The sequence below is a fragment of the Salmo trutta genome, chromosome 2, assembly GCF_901001165.1.
Source record: "Salmo trutta chromosome 2, fSalTru1.1, whole genome shotgun sequence".
Classification (NCBI taxonomy): domain Eukaryota; kingdom Metazoa; phylum Chordata; class Actinopteri; order Salmoniformes; family Salmonidae; genus Salmo; species Salmo trutta.
This window is the reverse complement of record NC_042958.1, coordinates 55,289,740-55,316,672: the sequence shown is the minus strand read 5'-3', so window position 1 is coordinate 55,316,672 and position 26,933 is coordinate 55,289,740. Positions and strand designations below refer to the sequence as shown.

Genomic DNA, 26,933 nt, shown 5'->3' with positions numbered 1-26,933 from the left:
TACAAATCATTCCTTTATTCCTCTTGGACCCAGTTGGTTTCTTCCTGTGGAGACAAATTTGAAAAGACAGTGTGGAAACTGGAAAACAAGACTCTTGGAGGTTTCCCCCAAATGTCCGTTTAGAAAACCCACAACGCCACTGTGTCCTGAAACACCACAGATGCAAAACATCTGTCCGGAATGACAGAATAATGACTACAGTAGTGAAAGACCTTCTCGTTATAGTTCCAATTAAGACAATATTGTTCTTGTTCGATAATTCTTCGATATTGGGTTCTATTCAATCCGCATCGCAGAAGTTCAGCTTTACAGAATGATTGAAATTTAAAGGCAATGTTCCCGCTTCGACGGAGACTGTATTCACGGTAAACGCTGCATATGTCGGCTCAATCGGAAATGACCTTTATATTTCTTGCGCGGAATCTGTAACGCTTCAGCTTTGAACAGATTGACTAGAGCCCATTGTATCTCACAATAAACCAATTCAAATTAATTCTCACAATAAACCAATTCAAACAAAAGAGCTCAAACAACACTCTACTAACCATGCTTATAGTCCCTCCAGGACTCTTGAGTGTACAGTATGCACTTAGTCTAATAAGGCTTCCAGGGTAGAACACAGGGCTGTGATTGAGTGGGGCCAGCAGTGCAGCCAGACACGGCGACGGAGGCAGAGAGGGATGGTTGTAGACGGAGAGAGAGAGATGTTTAACGTGATATACGGCCCCTGTTCCTCTTGTGAGTTTAACCGATTAGGAATGGAGCCAGGCAGCGATGGAGGTAGGAGTGGAGGGGGACCACGATGACTAGGCTATAGTGGCCATGCTATGTTGTGCCACAGCCAAGCCCACAACCAAAGAGTATAGTATACAATGACTGTAAATGAATGAACAGTTTGAACTATCAATTCATTCCAATGAAACATGGTTGGTGGTGCCGGGGATATGTCGGGAAGTGTCTTTTCAGGGTGTCTGCATCTATACCATAGCATTCCCCATCCTTAGGGTCAGGAGTTTTCTTTGACCATGTGAGAAACTCCTGGCCCCCCATCCCATATCGCAAGAAGAAGAAGAAGAAGCAGAAGAAGGAGAATAAGAGAGAAATTACAGAACAAACATTGATTTTCATCCCCTCTTCCGCCTCTAAGCCATCTGGGCATTGATCCTGAGTATGTCACACAGGATGCTGGATTGATTCTTATAAATTATACATGATAATCAAATAGTTTTGTCTTGTTTGCCTTGCTGCTGTTTGGCTCCGTGAGATGTGTTGCTGAGTGGTTATTCTCTCAGGATGGTCTCTAGAAGCTGTATTCAGGGTTTAGTTGATTTTGGAAAATGGCATGATCAAAGCATGCTGTTTTTTCCCGTAGTAATCACCAGATGTTACTTTCTGCACAGGCTGTACTGTTTTCAAACCAAATTTTATTGGTCACATAGACATATTTAGCAGATGTTATTGTGGGTGTAGCGAAATGCTTGTATTTGCGTTGAATAGAAATAACAAAAAATAAATAAAAATACTGCAAAGCTGCTTAGGAGCTAGAAGCAGAACTGCCATGTCTGTCAGCGCCATTTTCTCTCTGAGAAAAATATTGAGTAATATTGAGTGATTCCTGTACTTTTTAATGTAGCTCATTTCATCAATTGCGTTGAATAGAGAACAGACTGAAACTGATACAGGGTGAGGGACAGCGCGTGACTCCAGAGCCTCCTGACATGAACTGCATCTGAAACGGTCCTTGACTGAGCTCACATTACACTAAAACCCAGAGACATCCCAGGAGGCCTTGTTATCCCAGTTCAAACAGGTTCCTGGTTCTATTGGTCTGCCAGAACAGACAATAACTCTCTTCCAGGGGCTTTACATTAATCGCTTATATCACCTGAGGCCTCTCCTTTCTTCCCTGTGCCGTGTGGGTCTCCAGCCACCTCTACCCGGGGGAGGAAGGGGGGCCTCGGCCTCAGCTCCAGGGCAGGACATGGTGTGTGTGGTATGTGCCTCACCATGGCAACCCTGGAGCGCACACACACTATGTGTATGTGCCTGTCTCCCTGCTGCTTAAATGTGTATTTGTATTCATGTTTGTATGTGTATCTCCACTCTCCAGCCCGGTCCAAGAGCATGGTGATGGGAGATGTGTCCCGGGGCCCAATCCGCCCGTCCTCCCCCAGTCTCCAGGAGGGGGCTCTGAAAGCTGGCTGGCTGAAGAAACAGAGGAGCATCATGAAGAACTGGCAGCTGAGATGGTTTGTCCTGCGCTCCGACCAGCTTTTCTTCTACAAAGAGGAGGAGGAGACCAAGCCACAGGTACTGAACGTTCACACCTAAGCTCTTCTTCACATTCTTACAGAGGTTAGCTGACATCCTTTATTTGGTTGAATGTGGGACCTTACAATAAAGCCAACGTCGCAGGTTCAGATCGTCTCCACAAATACTTTGCTTGTTTGCTGTGGTTTTTCCATCCATTCCTTAGACACGCAGGTCAAATGGCCAATAGAAAATAAAGAACTTTCTATACCATGACCTAGCCTGGATGGATTACATTGTCATCGTGCCCTGCCTAGGAGGAAAATCAGGATAAAACATAATTTTGATAGCGTCGCTCAGTGTTGGTCATGAGTCACGAAACCTGTTGGTTGACACCTTTTAATCAAAGGCTGTCAATAGTCATCCAGCCAGAATTGATTTCTCTACACACCTCCCTGTGCAGTATTCAGGATGTGTGCGAGTGTCAATCTGGATGATTTCCCCCCATCTAATCAATAGGAATCGGAGCAGGGCACTGCGTAGGCACATCACACATCAAGGTCTCACACTGAGATGAAAGGAAATTATAATTGGAGGAAGGACATTTGCACAAAATCGATCAATAGCCATTTCTCATCATGTAGAGCAGGTCATTAAGGAATGGATTTGTGTTAGAGCCAGAGAGTTTGCTCCAAGACACACTCTGAAGGAAGAATAATCTCAGATCTTGAGTTACATTTTGGTTCTTCTCATTCATTCGTTCCCACCAGCAGTATTCAAGCCACATTGTACGCTTGGGAGATGTGCTTCTGGGCTGCTAGCCCTGCGCCAACGTTCTACCAATTTGTTGCCATGGCGGCTAATGTGGTGACAGCTTGGCCTCTAGTTTGGCCATTTGGAAGATCGCAGCCAGTTTGATGTGGGATAGTGCCAGCTCCAGACTGGTAGGATGAGACCAATTTTCCTTCTGCGTAGTCTCTAATTAACAGGCCTTGATTCCGTTGTTAAATTACTATTGATCTGCATTTGATAATGTGTACATCTTCATCATTGGATAGATTAAAGAGATCAATATAAATAACGAGATCTTCGGTCTATTTTCTACCCTAATAGTCTCATCATGATTTAATCAATATTTGTGATTTTTAATCGATTAGAGTCTCACTGAGGTATCGTTAATCTTTGGTTTCAAATGGATCTATTCCCAAATGCTGCTGATTCCTGTGTTCCAGTTAAGTCCTTCTCGGTTTGTTCGTTCCAGGGCTGCATACCCCTGCAGGGCTGTCAGGTGAATGAGCTCACCGCCAACTCAGAGGAACCAGGGAGACATCTTTTTGAAATTGTTCCAGGTGAGGTGATCCATCAACACCAAACCCTCTCCTATTCTCACAAAAAAATGTGCTGTCAAAGTCAGGCATCACCGCACAGAGCTGATATTTAACATTGTAGTTTTCTCAATACCACAGTAGCCCAGCAGGGGGCAATGCTGATGTTTAACAACGGCGTCTGGTGTAGAGAATGTAGATGTAGGACATACAGTACACACTACTGACTGGTAGATGAGCTTGCACTCAATGCACTGTGCAATTATATGACCAGCTAAGAATTGCTTTCGAAATCCTGTGGATGGTAATCTCTCTCATAACATAATTTCCAAACTAAGACTCCAGAATCAGAACTAATCTCTAAGAACACATTAATACCTCAGGGAGAAAAGAGAATCTCCTAGCCTTGTCCAGGCTTATCGACCCCAATACCTGGGTCTCATGTCTATCAGGAGTCAGTTACTGTTGACATCCATACACAGCGTTGCCTGGGGGCGAGTGTGCTGGAAAGACCCTACTCAATCAGCTCTTCAAGCTTTTGATTGCGCTCAATACAGCCAAATGGTCATTTTCAATGAAAGTCACTCAGAGTGTGCGAGATAGCAAATACCCTTTACTGAGTGATATAGCTAGGTGGTTTTTCCCACTGTTTATTGTTGTCGACGGGCCATTGGGTCCCTGTGTGTTTTATTTATGATGAGTAAATATTGCAGGAGAGTGTGACCCCAATCAGCCAAGTGTGGATGGGCCAGGCAGGCAGCACACAGGCAGACAAAGCCATTTCTGAAGACCATTAAAACAGTGGGACAGTGAGAATGGAAATGGGATTGAATTTCAAACTACATACCTTTCACTCCCAAACCCAACTCACCCCCTCCATACCTCCTACATCTAATGTTTACAAGATATTCAATCCTCAGGCCCTTGTTTTTTTTCTTTCTCCCCCTTTGTTTTATTCTTAATCAGCTTAAATTAAAGCCTTTTTCGCTTCTCAGCTTTGAAATGAACAGCTACTGGGGGCTTAGGTTGACTTTCGCACTACGATAAAGATCCACTCTAGCACTTTAGTAAGAGGGGTTGGGAAACAGGGGATCATGGTAAACAAGTATTACTGTAAGGCTTCAACAGAGGCGCAGGGAAGCTTTCTGTACACTTCTTACAGTGGGTCCACAGGGAATAATACATTACCCATATCAGCCAAAATGTCTCCATACAGTATGGAGTCACATCCACTTTGGACCGATGGTCCTATGTCCTCATTTATACTATCCATTTCAAAACCAGTTCTGGCACAGAGCAGTGCCTGAAATTCGTTGAAAAATTTAGCTTTTGACTGCAGGGGGTTAGAGAGCCCATGACTCCTGAGGCTACTGTCTGTATGATGTTCATAGCACGTTTGATGAATTCCTCTTAGCACCTTTCGTTTTCTGTAACTGCGTCACGTCATCCTTTCAGAGCAAGGCTGGGCGATAGGGTGTTCCTGGGTCTCAGTTCACTGACTCCCTCCATGCATGAGCTCTGGCAATAAACGCCCTTGCAGGTCGTGTTTGTTGTGGACATTTTAAGGTCCTTGCCCTGTCCAAACGAAAGAGAAGCAAAGGCCCCTGCAAACTGAGACTAACTTATCAAGGGTACAAGTAGCTAGATTTTCTTTGGGGTCCAAAATGTGGCAGGTGATGATACATTGATACATGATGCATCTCCACTCATTTCCACAAGAACATCTACGTTGATAGACATCCTGTATGACCAAATTAACCTCCCTGATAGCTTTTCTTCTGTCCTCATATCCAAGGGTTTTATTAATAGTTTGGGAGGCCTCACACCTTTTCAAAGTAAAATATTCTGCGTATTTTAACTGGAATATCCTTGTGACCTAGAAAGCAAGCAATGAACCAAAACACAGCCAAATCCAGCAATCCATTTTGGTTCAACTGAAAGTATACGGCTATGACTGAAAGCCTATCAGATTAAGGAACAGTTGTAATAATCTGTGTTTTTTAAATGCTGTCTGTGCTTAAGGGGGCTACTCAAGGCTAAGCTTCCTTTTGTGTTGGTCTCTAGCCATAAAGCCAGCTGGGAAACAACAGCCAGGAAAGGATGGTGCACTAACACACACACACACACACACACACACACACACACACACACACACACACACACACACACACACACTAAAGCACAAGCCTGTGTAAACGTGACTACTTCAGCTAATTCATTATTGCAGGCTACTTGTTTAGCCAGTGCATGTGCAAACACACACACACACACACACACACACACACACACACACACACACACACACACACACACACACACACACACACGCACACACTTGGAGCCTGTCCCCTGCCCCCAGCTCTCCCACAGAGTATTTAACTAAGTTCAGCCTTATCAAATATCTGTTTGTCTATCCCCTTCCCCCACACGTGCAACATCCATGGGTTTTATAAAGCACACCGGTAACAGTTCTAGACAAAGGGACAGTCCTCCTCTCTAAAGACTTACAGTACTTCTGCTCTGAGTTCAACTTGCTGTCAGTGCTGAATGTCTGTCTGATCATTCCTTACAGACCAGGCTGACTTGGAATAGGGATAGACTACAACGAGATCCTTATAAGTCTCTATAGTTAATTGTTGTGTGAAATGACGTGATTCTGATTGGTTTATGACCTTGTTTACTTGAGTAATGTAACCCAGGTTGGAAAAAGTAGACAATATTAATGCATACCTACATTTCATCTGTGCTTCAGTGTGAGCTTTTCTTACTTGATATGCATAAACTGTCAGCAACTACAACAATGGTTCACTTCATGACCCCAGATAGTGTTGCGTAAGAAATGGAAACGAGCTAAGTGTTGTGTTTAAGTCCCATGTTTACGGATGGAAACGAGCTAAGTGCTGGGTTTAAGTCCCACGTTTATGGATGGAAATGAGCTAAGGGCTGGGTTTAAGTCCCATGTTTATGGATGGAAACGAGCTAAGGGCTGGGTTTGAGTCCCATGTCTCTGAGCAGCATGCTGGAATTAATACAAGCCATTTATCAAACGTTTTTATCGAAAGCGACTTACATGCTTGCATACAGTACCAGTCAAAAGTTTGGACACGCCTACTCATTCAAGGGTTTTCTTTATTTTTACTATTTTCTACATTGTAGAATAATAGTGAAGACATCAAAACTATGAAATAACACATATGGAATCATGTAGTAATCAAAAAAAGTGTTAAACAAATCAAAATATATTTTATATTTCAGATTCTTCAAAGTAGCCACACATTGCCCTGATGACAGCTTTGCACACTCTTGGCATTCTCTCAACCAGCTTCATGAGGCACTTACCTGGAATGCATTTCAATTAACAGGTGTACCTTGTTAAAAGTTCATTTGTGGAATTTCTTTCCTTCTTAATGTGTTTGAGCCAATCAGTTGTGTTGTGACAAGGTAAGGGTGGTATACAGAAGATAGCCCTATTTTGTAAAAGACCAAGTCCATGTTATGGCAAGAACTGCTCAAATAAGCAAAGAGAAATGACAGTCCATCCATCACTTTAAGACATGAATGTCAGTCAATCCAGAACATTTCAAGAACTTTGAAAGTTTCTTCAAGTGCAGTTGCAAAAACCATTAAGCACTATGATGAAACTGGGTCTCATGAGGACCGCCACAGGAAAGGAAGACCCAGAGTTACCTCTGCTGCAGAGGATAAGTTCATTAGAGTTACCAGCCTCAGAAATTGCAGCCCAAATAAATGCTTCACAGAGTTCAAGTAACAGACACATCTCAACATCAACTGTTCAAAGGAGACTGTGTGAATCAGGCCTTCATGGTCGAATTGCTGCAAAGAAACCACTCCTAAGGACACCAATAAGAAGAAGAAACCTGCTTGGGCCAAGAAACACGAGCAATAGACATTATACCGGTGGAAATCTGTCCTTTTGTCTGATGTCCAAATTTGAGATTTTTGTGAGACGCAGAGTAGGTGAACGTATGATCTCCACATGTGTGGTTCTCAACGTGAAGCATGGAGGAGGAGGTGTGGGGGTGCTTTGCTGGTGACACTGTCAGTGATTTATTTAGAACTCAAGGCACACTTAACCAGCATGGCTACCACAGAATTCTGCAGTAATACGCCATCCCATCTGGTTTGTGCTTAGTGGGACTATCATTGTTTTTCAACAGGACAATGACCCAAACACACCTCCAGGCTGTGTAAGGGCTATTCGACCAAGGAGAGAGATGCAGTGCTGCATCAAATGACCTGGCCTCCACAATCACCAAACCTCAACCCAATTGAGATGGTTTGGGATGAGTTGGACTGTAGACTGAAGGAAAAGCAGCCAACAAGTGCTCAGCATATGTGTGAACTCCTTCAAGACTGTTGGTAAAGCATTGCTCATGAAGCTGGTTGAGAGAATGCCAAGAGTATGCGAAGCTGTCATCAAGGCAAAGGGTGGCTACTTTGAAAAATCTCAAATATAAAATATATTTTTATTTGTTCAACACTTTTTTGTGTATGGGTTTTTAAATATGGGTTAGTAGGACAAACTAGCCTACAGCATCGTGTCATCCAACAACATGATTACATTGATACAGTACATTGCAGTTTAGACTCATACTATAGATCACCATCAAAGCTGGCCACCCAGAGGCTTCCCAATTGATTAGCAGGGTCTGTTTGTTTTCTGTGTTGGGACGGTGGAGGTTTGTTTGGTAAGGAAAGGAAGAGCAGCCCATCTTCCTGTCACTCCACACACAGCTGCACACAGCCAGGGAGGGAGAGCAAGGCAAGGCAACACAAGGAGAGCTTAGCTCTTCCTCTGGGACCTGCCTCTCCATAGGGAAGCTAGGGGATAGAGGGATTTGCTGCTGCCCATGTCAGTGAATGAGGGACCGTGTGAACGGATGAAAAATAAGGGACTTGTTTTTCGGGTTTCGTTTTTCCTGGCATCGAGCATGCCTTATTGGCACCGTCTGCCCAGTAGTACCTGTTTGTGGATAAAGATATACAACCTCCAGGAGGGCAGTGTGTACGTTCATGCCCCAGCTGTAGCACTGTCAGCTCCCCTCAGTGAAGCATGGGAATGGGGCTGGCCTGCTGTAAGCCCACCGGGCTCAAACAGGAACACCTGCAAGGTAATTCTAGCTACCTTTTTAGAGTTATATTTGGAAAATGCCATTTAATTTAATTTGGGTACATGTAAAGTATTGTAATTACAATGTACATTGGACAGCTATGGGTGGTTGAAGCCTGGTCTCATAGATTAGATGTAACATACTGTAGTAAATGTAAATCCGTGACACCCAAATTAGTATGATATGTTAGGTTTGGTATGATTACATAAGACAGAAGATTGCTTAAGCAATAAACGAAAGGCAGTAATAGGGCCTAGGGTGGTTGGTTGGGTTGGACGTGAACGTCTAGCAACTCAAAGGTTGCGTGTTTGAATCTTATCAAGGACAATTTTAGCAACTATTTACTACTTTTTAGCTACTTTGCAACTACTTAGCATGTTAGCTAACCCTTCCCCTAACCTTAACCATTTTACCTAACTACTAACCCTAAACTTAACCCTAACCTTATCCCCTAACCCTAATCCCTAACCTAGCTAACTATAGCTACAATTCGTAACATATCATACGTATTGCAAATTCGTAACATATTGTATTTTGTAACATATCATGCGAATTGTAATTCGTAGCATATCCTACGAAATGGATGATGGACATCCACAAATTAATACATACCACACAAAATGTAATATATCATACTAAATGGAGTGTTTCGGATTTACATACAGAACCATAGGAAATGCTATGAGACCGGGTTGGCGGTTGAGATTCATCTGTCTGTTGTGGATTTCACTTGTTTTGTCCATAGTGCAGTCTGTCATACCCCGACAGAAGGTGTACTTAGTAGGGGCACTAGAGGGGCTCAAAGAAGTGTTATCTTTAGTTGGTGGCTCTGTTGTTGTATAACATTCTGCAGTCAGGTTTTGTGAAGAGTCCTTCATTTCACTTGAAGGGTAAGCTTTTCTGATTATCCAACAAAGGTTGGACAATCACAATGGTCAAAAGGAGTTAATCCACTCCCAATCCTCAGAATAATTCTCTGGCCAATTATTAACACTGACCACACACACATACCGTACACACACAACGCCACTGCTTACCATTTACTGCAGTCAGTTAACTAAGTTCACACAGTACAATCAGCGATAAGAATAAATTTATTTTTCGCAGTAAAACCCATCCTTCATCTTCCACTGAGGATCCATCCATCCACAAGCACAGTGGGCAGTCTGACATTTACCAACCTGAGGGAATCATTATTATCAAAAAATGACCTTCACTGCAGTTTTCTGTGGAACATGAAGTGTCCTTTTCAAAATACCAGCCCTTCACTGTGCTCTGTAGGAGTGAGACTTACTTTCATTAAATCCCAGAGCTCTTGTCTCCAAATCAAATCTTTTTACTTTCTTTCTTCAAACAGAGGATTTTCTTAGATTTTTGACAGTCTGCCATTTCTTGATTGATTTTGTGAAGCTGTCTTATCCGCCTGGCAGTGAGCTGGAAGAGGAACTATTGGCTGTGTTCAGGCTCCTTTATGTCTGCGTCGGCAAGACATCTTTATCACTTGCTTGATTTCTCTCTTTCCCGTTGGCTAGGCGACCTGGTGGGAAGGGATCCATCTGGTCTACACTGTTATTAATGACAGGAACTGGGTCTGAAAAGCTTTGGCTTTCCTATCAGACCACATAAAGGAACAGCTTTTTGAAGAAGTGCTTTTCAAGCTGTAACGATATAAGTCCTATGTTTTAGAACCAAAAGTAGCCAATAAAGACAAGACGGTTAGAAGGTATATTTGGTACAAGACAGTAGAAGGTATTATATTTGGTGAATGATATGATCGTCTCCTACAGTGGGAGTCCATTTATTCTCTGTTTTATTGAAGTTCATATCAGATGGCAGCAGCTAGCTGGGCATTATTGCTTTATGCCTGTCTGGTATATGAGTAAGTTGTTTTGAAGCAGAAGACAAGTGGGAAATACAGTATACCTTCACAGAACCAATATTCCACCAGTCAAACGATAGGATCATAATGCAATATTTTATGAAGGCAAGGGAATTCTCATTACTTTTTACTCGGGCATAAGGGGTTTCAACTGATTCTAAGACTATAGTAATATGGTAGCAATGCACTAACAGGAACTCTATCTACAGATGTCGGCACTTAACTTGATCACACTTCTGTCGCAGAGAATTTTCGTGCTGCACCAGGAAATTCAAATGAGCCTTGTGAGTGGCTGAAAATTAGCAGTTCTCTTTCTCTCCATGCAGAGGTAGTCGAATCACTGGGATCAGGCTTGCTATCAAAATAATATTCTCTCTCGATTGCGCAAACTCTAGGCCTAGGCCCTATTACTGCAACATTGAAATGTCCAAACATTTATCTGAAATGCAGCCATACACATCAACAACCGTCGTTTTATATAGATTAATAACACAATATAGACATTGGTCTCCACCAGACTACGACGTACAAATGTCTAGTGTATCCTAAGGTTATGAATTAACTGTCAAAATTGAGTTCAATTGTGGCCTGGGGTGGTTTAGCAGTTAGGGACGCTGCCTTCAGTGCGCACATATAGGCCTACCATGTCACGCAGATACGATTCCGGCCCACGCCCTTCTGGCACAAATAAATCAATCCCCTGATTGACTTGATGTAGTTACACATTTCAAATGTGGACAGTCCATGGTTCTTTTCCCCCTGGCTTGATAAGAAATGACACTTTTGGATAATGTAAATAGAAAACTGTTAACAAATAAAATAATAACAGTCAGTAGGCTACACCAACGTTCATTTCCATTCATACAAATTGTCAAGTAAATTGCCACAGTATATTTTCTGTGGTAACCAAGGAAATACTTTACGGAATACTTGTCAAATAGATAAATTGCCCTTAGTCTGTTAAAAAAGGACTAAGTTGTTGCGATGACAATACCAACCATAGGGTGAACATACACTACATGACCAAAAGTATGTGTACACATGCTCACCGAACATCTCATTCCAAAATCATGGGCTATTACAGCCTCCAACTCCTCTGGGAAGGCTTCCAACTAGATGTTGGAACATTGCTGTGGGGATTGCTTTCATTCAGCCACGAGCATTAGTGAGGTCGGGCAGTGATGTTGGGCGATTAGGCCTGGCTTGCAGTCGGCGTTCCAATTAATCTCAAAGATGTTCGATTGGGTTGAGGTCAAGGCTCTGTGCAGGCCAGTCAAGTTCTTCCACACCGATCTCGACAAACCATTTCTGTATGGGCCTCGCTTTGTGCACGAGGGCATTGTCATCCTGAAACAGGAAAGGGCCTTCTTCAAACTGTTGCCACAAAGGTGGAAGCACAGAATCGTCTATAATGTCATTGTATGCTGTAGTGTTAAGATTTCCCTTCACTGGAACTAAGGGGCCTATCCCAAACCATGAAAAACAGCCCCAAACCATTATTCTTCCTAGACCAAACTTTACAGTTGGCACTATGTATTGGGGCAGGTAGCATTTTCTTGGCATCCGGCAAACCCGGACCACCAGATGGTGAAAAGTGACTCATTACTAGAGAAGAACATGTTTCCACATACTTTTAAATATATAGTGTATCTTGAAAGACTTGGGTTGCAACAGGACACAAATATCATATTCTTGGGAGCGGTAATGAGGTGACCAATAATTATTGAGATCAACTGTGCAGGTGAATTGGCATATCCCAATGCCATGTATCCTGAGTAGAGTCTATCTGCAGACCAAATGGACAATGACCACAAGCATACTTCCAAAGCTGTGGCAAAATGGCTTAAGGACAACAAAGTCAAGGTATTGGAATGGCCATCACAAATCCCTGACCTCAATTCTAGAAAGGCATGTGCGAGCAAGGAGGCCTACAAACCTGACTAAGTTACACCAGCTCTGTAAGGAGGAATGGGCCAAAATTCACCCAACTTACTGTGAGAAGCTTGTGGAAGGCTACACGAAACATTTGATCCAAGTTAAACAATTTAAAGGCAATGCTACCAAATACTAATTGAGTGTATGTAAACTTCTGACCCACTGGGAATGTGATGAAAGAAATAAAAACTTAAATAAATCACTCTCTAATATTATTCTGACATTTCACATTCTTAAAATAAAGGGGTGATCCTAACTGACCTAAGACAGGGAATTTTTACCAGGATTAAATGTCAGGAATTGTGAAAAACTGAGTTTAAATGTATTTGGCTAAGGTGTATGTAAACTTCCAACTTCAACTGTAGTGGCTATATCCAGGAAAGACAACATTCCAAAAGCTGGGCCTAAAATAGTGTATAAGAGATTATACAAAATATGTAGCTGTAACTCTTATATGGATTATGTTTAAAAAAAGGAGCATCCAGATGCTGCGCTTGATGAATTTATGAAATTGCTTCTTCCAATTATTGATAAACATACAACTGTATGGTTGAAAGAGATGGGGCAAAAGGAGTGTGACTTACTGCTAATCGAGAAATTATGTGACTAAACTCAACAAATAGAAGAAGAAACTGTATTATGAAGCCAAGATCAATGATATGAAGAATGATGAAAAAAACTTGAGTACTTTAAATGGAATTATGGGCAAATTCAACTACATCTTTCATCGAATCAGTAGGCTTATCACAAAACCATTTGGTTTTGTCAATTATTTTTATGATTACTTAATGGCAAAGTGGGCAAACTTAAGCAGGAAATGCCAACAACGAACAGTGAGCCATCGTATTCATGCATAAAAAAATATATTATGAAAGAAAAGCAATGTAAGTTTGAATTTTGTAAAGTTAGTGTGGGAGAGGTGGAGACACTATTGTTATCGATCAATAATGACAAACCTCCTGGCACTGACAACTTAAATGGAAAGCTACTGAGGATGGTAGCTGCTATAGCCACTCCTATCTGTCATATCTTTAATCTGAGCCTAGAGGAAAGTGTTTGTCCTCAGGCCTGGAGGGAAGCCAAAGTCATTCCACTACGCAAGAGTGGTAAAGTGGCCTTTACAGGTTCTAACAACAGACCTGTCAGCTTGCTGCCAGCTCTTAGCAAACTGTTGTAAAAAAAAAGTGGATTCAGAGCTATCTATCTAATACATCTCAGATGGTTTTCTTTAATGGAAACTTCTCTAATGTCAAACATGTAAAGTGTGGTGTACCGCAGGGCAGCTCTCTAGGCCTTCTTCTCTTTTCTATTTTTACCAATGACCTACCACTGGCATTAAACAAAGCCTGTGTGTCCATGTATGCTGATGATTCAATCCTATATACACTACCGTTCAAAAGTTTGGGGTCACTTGTTTTTGGAAAAAAAACAGTTTTTTTTGTCCATTAAAATAACATCAAATTGATCAGAAATACAGTGTAGACATGGTTAATGTTTTAAATACTATTGTAGCAGGAAACGGCAGATTTTTATGGAATATATACACATAGGCGTACAGAGGCCCATTATCAGCAACCATTACTCCTGTGTTCCAATGGCACGTTGTGTTAGCTAATCCAAGTTCATAATTTAAAAAGGCTAAATTGATCATTAGAAAACCCTTTTGCAATTATGTTAGCACAGCTGAAAACTGTTGTTCTGATTAAAGAAGCAATACAACTGGCCTTCTTTAGACTAGTTGAGTATCTGGAGCATCAGAATTTATGGGTTCGATTACAGTTTCAAAATGACTAGAAACAAATAACTTTCTTCTGAAACTCGTCAGTCTATACTTGTTCTGAGAAATTAAGGCTATTCCATGTGAGAAACTGTCAAGAAACTGAAGATCTCATACAACACTGTGTACTACTCACATCCCAGAAGAGTGCAAAACCCTCAAATGCTGATGCTCCAGATACTCAACTAGTCTAAAGAAGGCCAGTACCCGCAAAACACCAGTCTCAACGTCAACAGTGAAGAGGCAACTCTGGGATGCTGGCCTTCTAGGCAGAGTTGCAAAGAAAAAGCCATATCTCAGACTGGCCAATAAAAATAAAAGATTAAGATGGGTAAAAGAACACCGACACTGGACAGAGGTACTCTGCATAGAAGGCCAGCATCCCGGAGTAGCCTCTTCACTGTTGACGTTGAGATTGGTGTTTTGCGGGTAACTATTTAATGTTAACAACTCGTATAAAACTCACTCATCCAATCTTTACACCTCTGTTCACGCACAACGTGCCAGATACATTCTTAAAGCAACAGTATTCAGTACTCAACTGAGCTATGACACCATATTACTGAAAACAACAGTTTGCATAGTCAACTTACACACAGCACTGCCAGCCAGTAACACTTACCCCACCAGACATCAGGGGTCTTTTCACAGTCCACAGGTCCAGAACAAATTCAAGGAAACGTGCAGTATTATTCAGAGCCAAGATTGCATGGAACTCCTTTCCATCTCATATAGTGCAAGTGAACAGCAAACCTGGGTTGAAAAAACAAATAAAGCAACAACTCTCGGCACAACGCCTCTCCCACATGTGACCGACATGTCGTGTGTTAGTACTGACATGCAAACACAGCAAAAAAAGAAACGTCTCTTTTTCAGGACCCTGTCTTCAAAGATAATTCATAAAAATCCTAATAACTTCACAGATCTTCATTGTAAAGGGTTTTAACACGGTTTCTCATGCTTGTTCAATGAACCATAAACAATTAATAAACATGCACCTGTGGAACGGTCGTTAAGACACTAACAGCTTACAGACGGTAGGCAATTAAGGTCACAGTTATGAAAACTTAGGACAATAAAGAGGCCTTTTTACTGAGGCATGAGGACTGCAGATGTGGCCAGGGCAATAAATTGCAATGTCCGTACTGTGATGCACCTAAGACAGCGCTACAGGGAGACAGGACGGACAGCTGATCGTCCTCGCAGTGGCAGACCACGTGTAACAACACCTGCACAGGATCGGTACATCCGAACATCACACCTGCGGGACAGGTACAGGATGGCAACAACAACTGCCCGAGTTACACCAGGAATGCACAATCCCTCCATCAGTGCTCAGACTATCTACAATAGGCTGAGAGCGGCTGGACTGAGGGCTTGTAGGCCTGTTGTAAGGCAGGTCCTCACCAGACATCACCGGCAACAATGTCGCCTATGGGCACAAACCCACTGTCGCTGGACCAGACAGGACTGGCAAAAAGTGCTCTTCACTGACGAGTTGTGGTTTTGTCTCACCAGGGGTGATGGTCGGATTCGCATTTATCGTCGAAGGAATGAGCGTTACACCGAGGCCTGTACTCTGGAGCGGGATCGATTTGGAGGTGGAGTTTTCATCATGGTCTGGGGCGGTGTGTCACAGCATTATCGGACTGAGCTTGTTGTCATTGCTGGCAATCTCAACGCTGTGCGTTACAGGGAAGACATCCTCCTCCCTCATGTGGTACCCATCCTGCAGGCTTATCCTGACATGACCCTACAGCATGACAATGCCGCCAGCCATACTGCTCGTTCTGTGCATGATTTCCTGCAAGACAGGAATGTCTGTGTTCTGCCATGGCCAGCGAAGAACCTGGATCTCAATCCCATTGAGCATGTCTGGGACCTGTTGGATCAGAGGGTGAGGGCTAGGGCCATTCCCCCCAGAAATGTCTGGGAACTTGCAGGTGCCTTGGTGGAAGAGTGGGGTAACATCTCACAGCAAGAACAGGCAAATCTGGTGCAGTCCATGAGGAGGAGATGCACTGCAGTACTTAATGCAGCTGGTGGCCACACCAGATACTGACTGTTAGTTTTGATTTTGACCCCCCCTTTGTTCAGGGACACATTATTCCATTTCTGTTAGTCACATGTCTGTGGAACTTGTTCAGTTTATGTCTCAGTTGTTGAATCTTGTTATGTTCATACAAATATTTACACATGTTATGTTTCCTGAAAATAAACGCAGTTGACAGTGAGAGGATGTTTATTTTTTTGCTGAGTTTATGTGTAACTGAAAGATGCACACACATACATGTTAATTTTTTTAAATTTATGTAAACTGTAAAGTATTTTGTCTGTAATGTATTTTTCGTTATATATCGGACCCCAGTAAGACTAGCTTTCTCCTTTGGCGGTAGGTAGCCCAGTGGTTAGAGCATTGGGCCCGTAACCGGGAGGTTGCTGGATCGAAACCCAGAGCTGACAAGGTAAAAATCTGTTGTTTTACCCGAGCAAGGCAGTAAACCCACTGTTCGCCGGGCGCCGAAGGCGTGGATATCGATTATGGCAGCCCCCTGCACCTCTCTGATTCAGAGGGGTTGGGTTACATGCGGAAGAGACATTTCATTTAAATGCATTCAGTTCTACAACTGTATCATCCTTTCCCTGATAGGGAGCCAAATACAATAAAAAATGTAATCCCATAACACCTTGCGACGCAGCGAAAGTTATTTTAAAAAACATCTGAATTAATGGCCGACAGAAGTCCCCGCTTGGGATAGCATTTTCCAGAAGAAAAAGGAATAATTTTGCGAAATGTAAGTATAGCGTTTGTTTATTCATAAAATTATGTTTAAAAAAAATCAACAAATTACTTTCATATGAATGTTTTATTAAAATGCTGAGTAAACTGGTGTTTATCCGCTTGTTGCCAAGTTAGCTAGCTAACACGTCACTTCAACATCTTTTCCATGTTGGTTCAATGTAATGTAATTGAAGTGACGTGGAAACAACGTTGATTCGACCAGTGTGTGACCAGATGTAGCGGACATGATAACTAGCTAGCAGGCGATCTCATCATGCTTATCGTATGTTTAGAGATGAACAACTAAACTAACTAATCGTAGATTCAGCAATGGGTCAATTGTGAAGAATCTGGCCGTTTTTAAGTCATGAATTGGTGAACTTGTTAGCCAGCTAAAGACATGTCGCAAATACTTTAAAAATATTTTCAGGAACTAAAGTGGGCACCTGATCACGTTTCACTCCATTGCATTGGCTTGGCAGGAGAAAACAGTCCTGCCCGACTCGTCTGGAGGTAAAACATTTTAACAACATCTGTTCATTGTGTATTGTTCAGTCTAAACTTGTCTGGCTAGCAAGCCATTTGTGCATTTTGTTGACGAGTCTGTTTTGCTAGCTAGCTGTATGCAGTGTCTGTTTACCTAGCTAACGTTTTCTTGCCACATTCCCTTCCCCTATTGTGTTGCACCATTGGGGTTGGTGTTACTAGTTAAAATTAGAAGCTAAGTTATTCTACTCTTACTGTAAACAACTTGACCAAGCCTAAAAATATGCAAAACTGTTAACAAAACGATTGCACATTAATAAAGGTAGTTGTGGCTTCAGCAACTTGAACCAGTAACGTTACTGAAATTTGAGCAGTGAGGTTAACTACTCCCCCCTTGTCTCTGCTTGTTCCAGGATGAAGGATCCCACCACGACACCCTGCAGATGTAAATAACTTGTTGTGAACCTCCCAGTCACCAGGATAATCACCATATATCCCAGGATATTATTCAGGAGTGTTACATCACAATGTTAAATAGAAATAGATTCACCCATGTTATTGTGTATCATGCAGATTTGTTAGGACATTGTAATTTATGAAGCTCATTCTAAAATACAGATGTGACGTCTGACCCAGGGGATTGCACTTTGAACAAGTCTTCAATTTAGACCACAATTAGTTGAATTAGGTGTTAGTGAAGGGCTGGAACCAAAAAAAACCTGTAAACTCCGGTCCTGTCTATAAAAAAAACCTGTGGCTGAACAAGCTTATGTACTGAACAAGCTTATGAATGTTGGGGGTTAATCTCCTTGAAATCCCTCACTTGGTAATTATTTATTTTGTACAATGGACTGTGTTTGAAGGACTCATGCACTGATACAGGAAAACCAATAAAAAAAGTTAACATTTATTTAAAATGACAATTGTTGATGTGTCATGTTTCTGGTTTTGAGGCTTGGGCATCTAAAGTATCTGGTGACTGCATCTGTCTAATCCACTGCAAGGAGAGAAAGGCATCAATCATATTACAATGCTGTATTCATTTAATATATATTCCTGTTTGATATGCATTTACATAATTATATTGGACATGTCCTTTATCACATGCCAGTATTTGTTTTGTATACAATGCATTTAGCTTACATTAGGATGAAGTAGCCTTGGCCTTCTAATCTAGTTATTATGCATCATATCACCTTTCAATATTAGTTATCAACAAATATAAATCATAAATCAATGTCATTTAATAATATGCACGGGTGTGATAGTTATATGAATTACTTACAATGCAAGCCTACTCATTAGAGAAGCACATTATCAGCTCTAAAGCAATATTAACTTCACAGTGAAACCACTATTCTGGCTATTAATCATTCTTAAACAGTCAGTAAAATATATTATTTAGCGATCTCAAAAAATCGTAGCCTGTATAATATCATGCATGCAAGCTTACAATGATGGAGCAGCAGACCAAGCAATATGCGAGAGGAGGACCCTATTCCGAAGGATAATTATTCTGGTCGGTGTCAACTTCATTAACAGGTACTGAGGAGATGGATTCAGTTACTTGTTTATTTGTGTCAGATATTTCCATTTTGAGATGGTTGTTGAGGAGATTGCTATCATTAGTTGCTCACACTAGTCACACACTTAGCAGCCGAGGAGAGAGGAAGGACAGCTGTGAAAACAATAGCTGGAAAATGAGTCGGAAGCACAGTAGCATTTGGATGCGTTTTAATAATGTAGACAATGTTAGATCACAGTGTAGAATTTGCCAAAACAAAATCTAATATAAAGCCGGTTCTACGCACAACCTACACCGGCATATGTGAACTGTGCACCCAACTGTGAAGCTAGCTGTAGCGGAGCTTTGAGAAACTAGCGGGCCTGCTAGTGATAGTGGTGGAGCCAGCACCTCCACGTATCCACTCAGTCAAGTAGGCCTACTCTGCGACCCACAGTCTAGCCAAACAAGGCCAAATTGATATTGCATATTGGCTAAAATGATTCCCACCGATTTCCAGCCATTTTTGATTGTGGAGGACAGGTTTTAGAAATTATTATAGCAATAGTCTAAATCCAAGCAGGAAAACCCTTTCAAAATCACTTATTCCATAACTGTACGAGAGCACACAGGCTTCAGTGTGGGAAAGAGTCCAAAAAGCTATTGCAGTTTGCCTTACCACTGACTGCTGGACATCAAGGGTAACCACTTCTTACATGTCGGTTACATGTCACTTCATTGAAGATTTTTTGATGTCTAGCTGTCTTCTGGACTGCTTTGAGTTCAGCGACAGGCACACCTCAGAGAACTTGACAGAGGAACTGTTGAGAATGGCAAGTAGATGGAAAAGTGGTCTGTTGTGTTAGCGACAATGCAGCTAACATAACCAAAGCCATGAACATTTTTACATGGAACCATCATCCATGTCTTGCCCACACAATCAACCTGATTGTAAGAGATGCTCTGAAGGTGATGAAGCCCACCGTGGACAAAGTGAAAGCAGCTGTGGAATACTTCCACAGGAGCACAGTAGGTGCTGAAAAACTAAAGTCTACACAACGCCAGATGGGGATGCCTGAGCTGAGGCCTAAACAAGACTGCACTACAAGGTGGAATTCAACATTTTATATGTTGAAACAGTTTCTTGAGTCAAAGGATGCCATCATCTCTACCCTGGCCAATGTCAATGCACCTGTTGATGCTCTGACCCAAGAGGAATGGGAGGTGGTGGAGGAGGTGTGCAGAGTCCTGGAACCCTTTGAGCAGGTCACTGTGGAGATCAGTGGAGAGAGGTACAGTAAGCAGTTTTTTACTACATCATTATTTAATCCAGTATTATATATGTATATGAGCAGTAGATGAGAATGTAGTATCAGTAGACAAAACATGAACCTGAACTAATAAGTTACTGCTCTCTCTTTTCAGCTATGTGACAGCCTCAAAAATGATACTCCTGTGTAAGGGTCTGCAGCGAATCACAGCCAGCCGCCAGAGAGAAGCAAATGTAACCACAGGACATGTGACAGAGTTGATGGACACCCTATGTTCATCAATGGACAGAAAGTTCCACGGAATGGAATATAATCACGTGCTATCAGAAACTGCTGCACTTGACCCCAGGTTTAAGAAGTTAGCCTTCAGTGATGCCAGAACGATTGATGAAGCTCTTCAAAGAATAACCTCCGCAGCAGGGAGGGACAGCCCCTGTAGTCAGCTGGCTCAGGCACCAGGGAAACAGGAAGAAGAGGGATCAGATGGAGCAGAAGCACCAGCAGTAGTGCCACAAACGTCTGTTGTTTGGATGCTGTTTGACGAGAGAGCAACTGGGGATGCAGCACGAAGGAATCCCTGAGTAGATGCCATAATGGAGGTCCGATCCTATTTGGAGGAGCCCCTCCTCCAAAGATCTGCAGATCCTCTGAGCTGGTGGAAGAACAAGGCCTCTGTCTACCCACGGCTTACTAAAGTCATGACAGGGAGACTCTGCATAGTGGCCACATCCGTTCCCTCTAAAGAAGAGAGAGAAAATAGGGACCAGTTTAATGTTTTAAGTGGGATGCTGCAGTTTTACACATTGTTATTTATTTTTCTTTGATATGGTGCAATATTCTATTATTATGTTGTTCAGATTGTATTCATTTTGAATTGTTACATTTATATGCACTTTGTTCATATACATTAAAAAGTTATACTTTAAATGCAAATGTTTAATAGCATTCTTTTTCATAACAAACCGATGAATTTTTAAATACATTGTGGTTATGTATGATTTAATAATTTAATTAGAATTGTTTTAACACCAATCATAGTCAAACTATCACAAACTGTTTGACTTGAAAAAATACAAAACCAATTTTTTTTAAAGAGCCGTTTGGGAGCCAAAAGTGCCGTCTCTTTTTGGTGAGCTGAGCGGAACGAGCCGGATTGCCCATCACTAGCTCACACTGCTACAGTGGCTACAATGTGACTGCAAACGTTTCACGCTCTGGAATTTGAATGCGTTATCACGTGATGCTGCCTTTGAATCTCATTGCAAATGGCAGTAACCTACTGGAAAAGTGCTAACTACTAAACTAGGTGCCTCTGGAGGCAGGTAGGCAGGAGGTAGCTGCTTTTGGATTGGTTAAACAACAACAGTAGGCTACACCAACATTAGTTTCCAGTCATACAAAGTGTAAAAATGATTGCACAGCACTGGCCGCGAGCCTGTAATGCTTGGCTTTGAAGTGTGCTGCTCAGAAAACTGCGCTATGGCATTTCACAACACTTTAGCAAGCCATGAGAATACTTGATGGTATGAGGTCGGTTGTTTTGCAGCGTTTTGCAAGCCATAACCCCCTAGGTATTGTACTGCATTTTACAGCCTACAAACGCCACTTCCAGCTGCCCCCTGACATCGATTCTACATTTTCGATATTCATTCAAATCGTCCTGCGCAGGATTATTTTTCTCCTACGACGAAATTGGTCATATTAAGATCCGACATCTGTACTTCATCAAAATAATATTATGCATGTGGTAATAATGATGAAAGTAATGATGACTAAAGAATTTCAGCTAAGTACTAGAATACAACCCTGTATCTACACTCTTAAAAAAAAGTGCTATCTAGAACCTAAAATGGTTCTTTGGCTGTCCCCATAGGAGAACCGTTTGAAGACACCTTTTTGGTTCCAGGTAAAACCCTTTCCACTGAGGGTTCAACATGGAACCAAAAACGTTTCTGCTATGGGGAAAGCCGAAGAACCCTTTTGGAACCCTTTTTTCTCTGAGTGTAGGGGTCACATGAGTACACAGCAACTGGTCTACTCAGTGATAAAGGTGTGAATTTGCTGAGCTGGGTGACAAAGGCATTTAACTTTATGACACTGCTGTTTATATTTGGTGTACCTTCCCAAAGCTAAATGCTATTGAGTAACATGGCAAGAGATACCATAACATATAACTGGACCACAGTAAAATGACATCTAAATAATTATATCTGATTAATCACTTAAATGTGACAATTAGGGTCAATCAATTGAGACATGTAGTCTATATTGGTATTTCAGTCATTCTGTTACGTTTGTAGCTGTCACTGTATTCTAAACAAATCAACTCCACCATCTAGTGGTACTAATTAGTTACAACTGATAGGCCTGAGATGAGGGCAGATGATAATTAGCTTGATTTGCTGAAAATCGAATCAGAATTTTAATTTAGACAATTAGATTTTTGAGGAGTCAGAGGTTGTTGACCATTCACAATATCTCATATTGTAGCCTAGTACAGGGATGGGATCTTGAAGGAAACCATCCCTCCCTGTAGAGCTGTGGTATGGGGGAAAACATGGGAGGATATTGAAGTGGCTGCTGGACTCATCAACCTTTAATTAACATCAGTCCAGTCTTCCCCAAGATTGGAGTCTGGCAAAAATATGTACTTTTCAAAGACTAATTCCACTCATCTCTCTCTCTCCCTCTCTCCATCTCTCTCTTTCTCGCTCTCCCCATCTCTCTTTCTTTCTCTCCATTTCTCTCTCTTAATCTCTCTCTTGCTCTTTTTCTTTCTTTCTCTCTCTTTCTCTCTCTCTTTCTCTCTCTCTTTCTCGCTCAGGTGGTCCAGGAGGAGAAAAGGACCGTGCTGCGCTCAGTCATGAGGCCTTTCTGCTCATGGCCAACTCTCAGAGTGACATGGATGACTGGGTCAAGGCCATAAGACGGGTCATCTGGGCACCCTTTGGAGGAGGTAAACTAGCCTGGCATTCCAAATGATTTTGCTATGTTTCACCGTTGTTTTGCTTTGTTCAGGCTGGTTTAGCCGGGCTAGAGGTAAACTGCTTTGTCCAGAGTTATATTACTAGACAGAATGATTACAAAATGCACTCTAAATCTCAGTGAAGGCATATTCTGGTACAGGCTCACATTATGCTCTTTGTATATGTCACTCAAACGTCTTTGTCTAGTGCTTTATGGGGTCAGTGGTTTGACAGACAGAAGATCATTTTATGACGTACTGTGCATTCAGAAAGTATTCAGACCCCTTGACTCTTTCCACATTTTGTTACGTTACAGCCTTATTCTAAAATTGATTAAATAAATAAAACATCTTTGACAATCACACACAATAATGACAAAGCAAAAACAGGTTTTTATATAAAAAACAAACAGAAATACCGTATTTACATAAGTATTCCGACCCTTTGCAATGAGACTCAAAACTGAGCTCAGGTGCATCCTGTTTCCATTGATCATCCTTGAGATGTTTCTACAAATTTATTGGAGTCCACCTGTAGTAAATTCAATTGATTGGACATGATTTGGAAAGGCACACACCTGTCTATATAAGGTCCCACAGTTGACAGTACATGTCAAAGTAAAAACCAAGCCATGAGGTTGAAGGAATTGTCCGTAAAGCTCTGAGACAGGATTGTGTCGAGGATCAGATCTGGGGAAGGGTAACACAAAATGCCTGCAGCATTGAAGGTCCCCAAGAACACAGTGGCTTCCATCATTCTTAAATGGAAGAAGTTTGGAACCACCAAGACTCTTCCTAGAGCTGGCCGCCCGGCCAAACTGAGCAATCGGGGGAGAAGTGCCTTGTTCAGGGAGGTGACCAAGAACCCGATGGTCACTCTGACAGAGTTCCTATGTGGCGATGGGAGAACCTTCCAGAAGGACAACCATCTCTGCAGCACTTCACCAATCAGGCCTTTATGGTAGAGTGGCCAGACAGAAGCCACTCTTCAATAAAAGGCTCATGACAGCCTGCTTGGAGTTTGCCAAAAGGCACCTAAAGGACTGTCAGACCATGAGAAACAAGATTCTCTGGTCAGATGAAACCAAGATTGAACTCTTTGTCCTGAATGCCAAGCATCACGGTGAAGCATGGTGGTGGCAGCATCATGCTGTGGGGATGTTTTTCAGTGGCAGGGACTGGGAGACTAGTCAGGATCGAGGGAAAGATGAACGGAGCAAAGTACAGAGAGATCCTTGATGAAAACCTGCTTCGCCCCAGTTCTCAGGACATGAGACTGGGGCGAAGGTTCACCTTCCAACAGGACAACGACCCTAAGCAAACAGCCAGGACATTGCAGGAGTGGGTTCTGGACAAGTCTTTGAATGTCCTTGAGTGGCCCAGCCAGAGCCCGGACTTGAACCCAATCAAACATCTCGGGAGAGACCTGAAAATAGCTGTGCAGCGATGTTCCCCATCCAACCTGACAGAGCTTGAGAGGATCTGTGTGCCAAGCTTTTAATGTCTTACCGAAGAAGACTTGAGGTTGTAATCGCTGCCAAAGGAGCTACAACAAAGTACTGAGTAAAGAGTCGGAATACTTATGTAAATGTGATATTTTTTTATATATATTTTTTTATATATATTTGCAAAAATGTCTAAAATGTTTTTGTCAGTATGTAATATATTTTAGAATAAGGCTGTAATTAACAAAATGTGGAAAAAGACAAGGGGTCTGAATACTTTCTGAATGCACTGTATGTTCAGAACAGAATAAAAGGTCCTTTCAGAGCACTAAGTCTTCATTTCCTCACTAGTCTGTCTTTACACCCTGTACAGTTGCTAACGTTGCACTGGAGGCTAGTCTACTGTATGCTACTATCCTTGACGTGTGTCCAGAAATATAACTAGGCTAGGTTGTGTGGAGGCAGCTGGATATACAGATATTATGTTACAAAAAGGACGTTATAAATAGGAGGATCACAGTATGTCTGTGATCATTGCCGTAACTTTAAACCAACCAACTCTCTGGAACTGGAAGGGAGTCACTATATTGTAGCCAGTACTTGTGGCTTCATACATTACATTTTAAAAGGAGCATGCAATGACAAAATTCACTCTTCTTTAGCCCGACATGTCTAATTCATGTAAATAGGGCCTAAACTGAAAACGGTTGGCTATCATTTCCATTTTACACCAGGAGGATATACACCAGATTGCTGATAACAGCAGGATTTCATCTGTACAGTATTTGAGGCCTATTGACACGTTTTGTATTGGCCCCTGAATGTTCTGTTGCACTGGAGTGTATTTCGTTTCCATCGTCTCAAATTTACATGGCTGCAGGAATGCTTTCCAGTTCTCGCTCTCCATCAAGAATAGAACTGTTGCCAATTTATAGAACTGTCGTTAACAGGAATACTGCTGGCAGAACCCGTGACACTTCCATGTCTGTTATTTACATTTTGATGTGCTGACTATCTGCCGCCAAACCTTTTATCTCTTGCTCATCTTCTTCTCACTTCTGCTCGGACGCTGCGCTATTACCAACGTCTATAGATGTGTCATTACGGTCATTACGTGTTATTAGAAAACCAGTCATCTCCAGTGCACGAGCCAGACTGGATTGAATTACTTCGACCGTCGCTGCTTGGTAAATGTGGCTTTGGAATGTATGAAAAGCGCGCTCTGATTCTGTGTAGCACTTGCTCGATGATGTACTACGACTACTTTGATCTGTCAGTGTCTAGTGGTTGCAGCTGTGTTGAGAGGCGGTGTTGCGCACAATCAGGTGAGATGCGGTGGGCGATTGACCGATGTAGATGTGAAGACTGTCTGAACTGTTTGTCCTTCCTCTTTCTCCTTTATTTCATTTGCATGTTGTGTTTACTGTTCATCCAACTACTGAATGTTGACAAACTGCATATTGGTATTCCTGAAGATAACTTTCCATTGATTTGTCATTTTAATATGTTAAAACTTTTTTAATTGAATGAATGACAACCATCATAAAATACTGAAATACAGAACCCTATACTGTATGTAAACCATGTTTTTTGCCTGCAGGTATATTTGGCCAGCATTTAGAAGACACAGTCCAGTATGAGAAGAAATTTGGGCAGCGCCTGGCACCTCTTCTGGTGGAGCAGTGTGTGGACTTCATAAGGGAACGCGGTCTGGATGAGGAGGGCCTCTTTCGGATGCCAGGGCAGGCTAACCTGGTAAAGGATCTACAGGAAGCCTTTGACTGTGGGGATAAGCCTCTGTTTGACAGGTAGATCTGCATTTGCTGTTATTGAATGGCAAAAAGTGCTGACTTGCTATTTGTTCAGCTGGAAGTAGAAGTGGTGGCCACAGTAATGGTGGCAGTGGTCAATTATTGACAGTCAAATAAAATAAAATGTTATTTGTCACATGCACTGAATACAACAGGTGTAGACCTTAGCATGAAATGCTTACTTACAAGCCCTTAAAAAAGTTAAAACATTTGGTAAATAAATAAAAGGAAAAATAGTAACACAATAAAATACAATAACGAGGCTACTTACAATGGGTACTGGTAATGTGCAGGGGTACGGGTCAGTCGAGGTAATTGAGGTATGTGCATGTAGGTAGGGGTAAAGTGACTATACATAGATAATAAACAGA

General features: G+C 42.0%; 1 protein-coding gene across 7 annotated transcripts in view; it reads left to right on the top strand.

The window, feature by feature from the left end:
* Positions 1-26,933, top strand: part of LOC115157710 (rho GTPase-activating protein 22) — a 35,907-nt gene that overhangs the window by 3,426 nt on the left and 5,548 nt on the right. Inside the window, exons 1-5 of one of the 7 annotated variants that reach the window (XM_029706179.1) lie at positions 16,801-17,093; positions 17,511-17,593; positions 17,980-19,108; positions 23,166-23,297; positions 26,352-26,559. In XM_029706179.1, the coding sequence (XP_029562039.1) occupies positions 23,222-23,297; positions 26,352-26,559 (284 nt within the window). In that variant the 5' untranslated portion in view covers positions 16,801-17,093; positions 17,511-17,593; positions 17,980-19,108; positions 23,166-23,221. Of the gene's footprint in view, positions 1-2,110; positions 2,311-2,360; positions 3,195-3,511; positions 3,600-8,622; positions 8,708-16,789; positions 17,094-17,510; positions 17,594-17,979; positions 19,109-23,165; positions 23,298-25,198; positions 26,077-26,351; positions 26,560-26,933 lie in introns of those variants that run through there. The other 6 variants (XM_029706163.1, XM_029706190.1, XM_029706169.1 and 3 more) reach the window with 6 other exon arrangements.